This window comes from Octopus bimaculoides, chromosome 12, assembly GCF_001194135.2.
Source record: "Octopus bimaculoides isolate UCB-OBI-ISO-001 chromosome 12, ASM119413v2, whole genome shotgun sequence".
Lineage (NCBI taxonomy): Eukaryota > Metazoa > Mollusca > Cephalopoda > Octopoda > Octopodidae > Octopus > Octopus bimaculoides.
In genome coordinates, this window is record NC_068992.1 from 64,702,478 (window position 1) to 64,706,510 (window position 4,033).

Sequence of the window (4,033 nt, forward strand, 5' to 3'; positions counted from 1 at the left end):
AAAATATTGTGAAATTTAATTGGAACATTCTGCATATAAAACACATTAATTACCTGTTTCAGCTTATTTCTTTTAAAATACCAAAATACCATAATTCTTGATGAAACAGGTGTAATAAAATCTGTGTGTGTGTGTGTTTATTTTAATTTACCTTGAACTCAAAAGACGGACCAACTTTAATAACTTGTGGTCTTGTTTCGTTATCCAAGTTAATTTCAGTTTTGCAGCAGTCCTCCATATTTGCACATGGTATGTTTTTATATTTATCCTTGTTCAAAGTAACGTGAACTGGATTACTATGTACCTCAGTGAAACAAACTTGTACATCCCATTTTCTGGCCTGGGTATCTGACAAATAATTTGAAAAAAAAGAAAAATGTTTGTCAATTATTTTTAAAACATCTTAAAAATATTTATACTGTGAATAGTTATTCTATTCTTCTCCTCTCTAGGCTCCAATATACTCAGCTGAAAAAAAAGGTACCAGCACTAGATTGGTACTTATTTTCAGGTGTGACATGAAAAGAATCCCCTTGTTCAAGGATGCAATGCATCGCCCTGTCTAAGAATTGAACCCATGAACCTATGTTTGTGAACCCAACATCTTGAGCCTTCACAAAGGTTAAATAATAATAAAGAAATAGCATGAAATTGGTTTGTTATTATGAAATTAAATAGATTTTAGTTCAATAAAGTAATTGTGATTTAGAGTAAAAATTGTAATTTTGGCAGAAAGCACTTTTTTGTGTTGGGGTGGGGTGAAGAATGTTCTGTCATCATAGAACCTCACAAAGAATGGTGCAAACAAACTCCCTTTAAATGGGAAAACCAAGTTCAAATGACTGCAGTACAGGAATTCTGCAATAGCATTAAACTTTTAGCTACCATATTTCTGTTGAAATGCACTGCCAATTAATTTTGGAAGTTGTGAAGAATTCATTGAAATAACTTTGTCATTATGAAGCTAATGAGATTTTGATGGAAGCTTTTACTTCACATCATTTTAAAACAGAGAATGTCTATGATTCAACCAGGAGTGACGTTATTATGCAGTTTGGGGTCAAAAAGATTAAACCAAGTGACAGATAAAGTCAACCATCCAAGAACAGGAACAGAAATGAACTCTACAACAAGCTACCACAGAATCCTCAACTATCCAGTTCCACTCTTTAGACTTTAGCTGACCTGAGGCTGTTGCACAAGCCCCTAATCCAAGGTACCATACAGTAGAAACTGACCTGAAAACAAACCTCTTCATCATACACAGCCATACATAATGATTGCAGAAATAAATAAATAAGAGAACTTACAAAGGAAATGAGGTAAAACAAGGAATGAAATACTCCAATAGGAAAGAACCAGCATGGCAGTGGATGGAACGAATTGGATGTTCTTGACAAATGGTAACTTTCCTTTTATTCTTGAAATCTTTTCTAAACACTCAGTGTTGATTAGACTTTTCTAAATGTTTGTAGACAGGAATATTATTAATTTCTTTACTTTCTTCTGTTTAAATGTATTTACAAACTGTAAAGAAAAAGAATAACATTTTTGGGACTTCAAATTTCTAGGTTGTTTTTTTGTTTTTTTAATAAATCAACAGAACTGAAAGTCTGACAGAGATCATCATCATCATCATCATCATCATCGTTTAACGTCCGCTTTCCATGCTAGCATGAGTTGGACGAGCGAGATCTGGGGATATATTTTTTTAATGTTTGGACAATTGGATTTTAGCTTTTATAACATATCTGGCAGTTATAACGAAGCTTTTTATAACTGAATAATAGATAGAAACATACATATATAGAATATATTACACTAATTATTTTTTGCTTTTGAACTCGGGTCAAACACTATAGTTTAGAGGCCAGGGACTGACGATGTGTGACGATGTGAATGTTCCGAGTCCTCTCCCCACCCCGCCTTTCGCGAGAGCGCATTTTTTTTTCATATTCGTTCAGAGCAAGTTGTTTAACATCTATTACACTATTTTTCTTTTGTTTCTTGGCTCCGGTGAGACGTCTCGGAACATTCACGATGTGAATGTTCCAATGTTCTGAGCCCTCTCCCCCCCCGTTCGCGAGCGCGCATTTTTTTTCTTCATATTCGTTCCCAGCAAGTTTTTATTTTTAAATTTTTTGTTACCGGGTCAAACGCTTTAGTTTAACCGTTAATTCATGTTATATATATATATATATGCGTTTGTTTGTGTGTGTGTGTGTATGCATACATGTGCATGTACGTATGCATATGTGTACATGTGTATGTATGTATGTATGTATGTGAGTATTTGGGTACGTGTGTTGACTTATCTGCGTGTGTATATGTAAACGTATGTTTATGTACTGATATGTTCAAGTTGTGTATATAACTGTTACTCTGTCGAAGGGTCAATGTCTTACATACACACATGCAAAGATAAACCTACCTATGCATTCGTACAAGCACACACAATCATATAAATGCGTACACACATACATATACGTATAATTTTACAGTATACACATATATACATTTATTCATCTATAAATGTCTATTTTCACATACAACGTTTAAAGACAAATACACACATACGTACGTACATGCGTATGTACATGCATATACACGCATACATACACAGACGTATATATATCATGAATTAACTGCTACTTTGTCAGTTGCAGCTCCAAGTTCAATCAATGAACAGGTCGCAGGCTTACAAACATCTTCCACATCTCTTTTGGGATTACCGTTGTTTTTTGAACTATTATACAACTTTTGCTATTTTCCGGGTCTTCTGGACACATTGCCTGCTTAGGCAGGTTCGTTTTTTTTTTGTGCGAATTCTCCCTGTATAAAATTTTTTACACAATCAGTACAACATGGAAGTTGACGTCTCCCAACATGTAATTCCAGACTTCTTGGAGGAATTGTGCAGACAAATGTTACCCTCCCTCCCATTTTGCCAAACGAAGGAAGAGAAAAACATACCAGAGAATGGTAAAACCGACTTCCGAATTGAAACACAGAATGGTAATGGAAAAATGAACTAGGCGTCCGTGGCCGGCGTCACTAGAGAAACAGTGCAATTCGGCCAGGGCGAGCTCGAAAAATATAAAAGCTTATTGCAGAGGGAAAGAGCGAACATGAAGCTGACTCCCCCAGAAGAATTGATATACAACACAAAACGCAAAGCAATAGTTTACAGAACTCTGTCCCTGGTAACAAAAAAGATAGAGATGGCATCTAAGGATACTATCGAAAATGCCTACTACCAATTTGGCACGACATAAAATACGTAAATAGAGGCAGGCACTTCGACTCAGTCTAGGTGAGATTCGTTTCCGAAGAGGAACCAAAGGAACACTCTACGTCTCCCTTAAAGTTGACAGATCTGATGTTACTGCCGACTTACCTTGGAAGACGAATATGGAAAATAAGGATAGCGGGGGTCCCACGATGCGATGCGGCTGGTGGCGGCTGTACTGCTGAACCTGGAGGATAGAGCCACTATCCTTCAGGCCACCCGGCTACACCAGCAGACCTGGTGGGGCCAATGTCAGGAGCTAATAATCCAGGCCACCCAGAAAAAACTTGGAAGAGATTACAAAACAAACAATATTGTCGGACGAGACCACGCTAAGAGTCATGGTGGACGGGCAAAAGGGCTCCACGTGCCCACAGGTCCTTCAACCAAAAGCACTCCCTCCAATTAACCCATCACAGTCTGATGACCCGAAAAAAAGCAAGGGGGAGCCAACCAGTACGGCGACGAAAACCCATCAACCCACCACAGACTGACAACCCGAAAGAAAAAAAGAAGTCGACCAACACCACGATAAAGCAGCCCACATCAAAGGTGCCAAGGGGAATTGGAGGACCCCAAGAGGGACACCCCAAAGGAACTACTTCCAACCTTATTCGGAGAGCGATGACGGATGGACAATGGTCAAAAAGAGACGAAAAATGAAAGGGGTTAACCTCCAGTGTTTGACCCGAGCAAAAAAAAAGTGTAATAGGTGTAAAACAGCATGTAGTAAACGAATATGAA

The 4,033-nt window shown here is 37.8% G+C and overlaps 1 protein-coding gene across 1 annotated transcript in view; it reads right to left on the reverse strand.

Moving 5' to 3' along the window:
* Positions 1-3,079, reverse strand: part of LOC106884469 (uncharacterized) — a 13,351-nt gene extending 10,272 nt beyond the window's left edge. The window contains exons 1-3 of the mRNA XM_014935870.2: positions 2,974-3,079; positions 1,311-1,527; positions 152-348 (exon numbers count right to left, since the gene is read on the reverse strand). Coding sequence (XP_014791356.1) covers positions 152-348; positions 1,311-1,365 — 252 coding nt within the window. The 5' untranslated portion in view covers positions 1,366-1,527; positions 2,974-3,079. The remainder of the gene's footprint in view (positions 1-151; positions 349-1,310; positions 1,528-2,973) is intronic.
* Between the last annotated feature and the right edge of the window lie 954 nt (positions 3,080-4,033).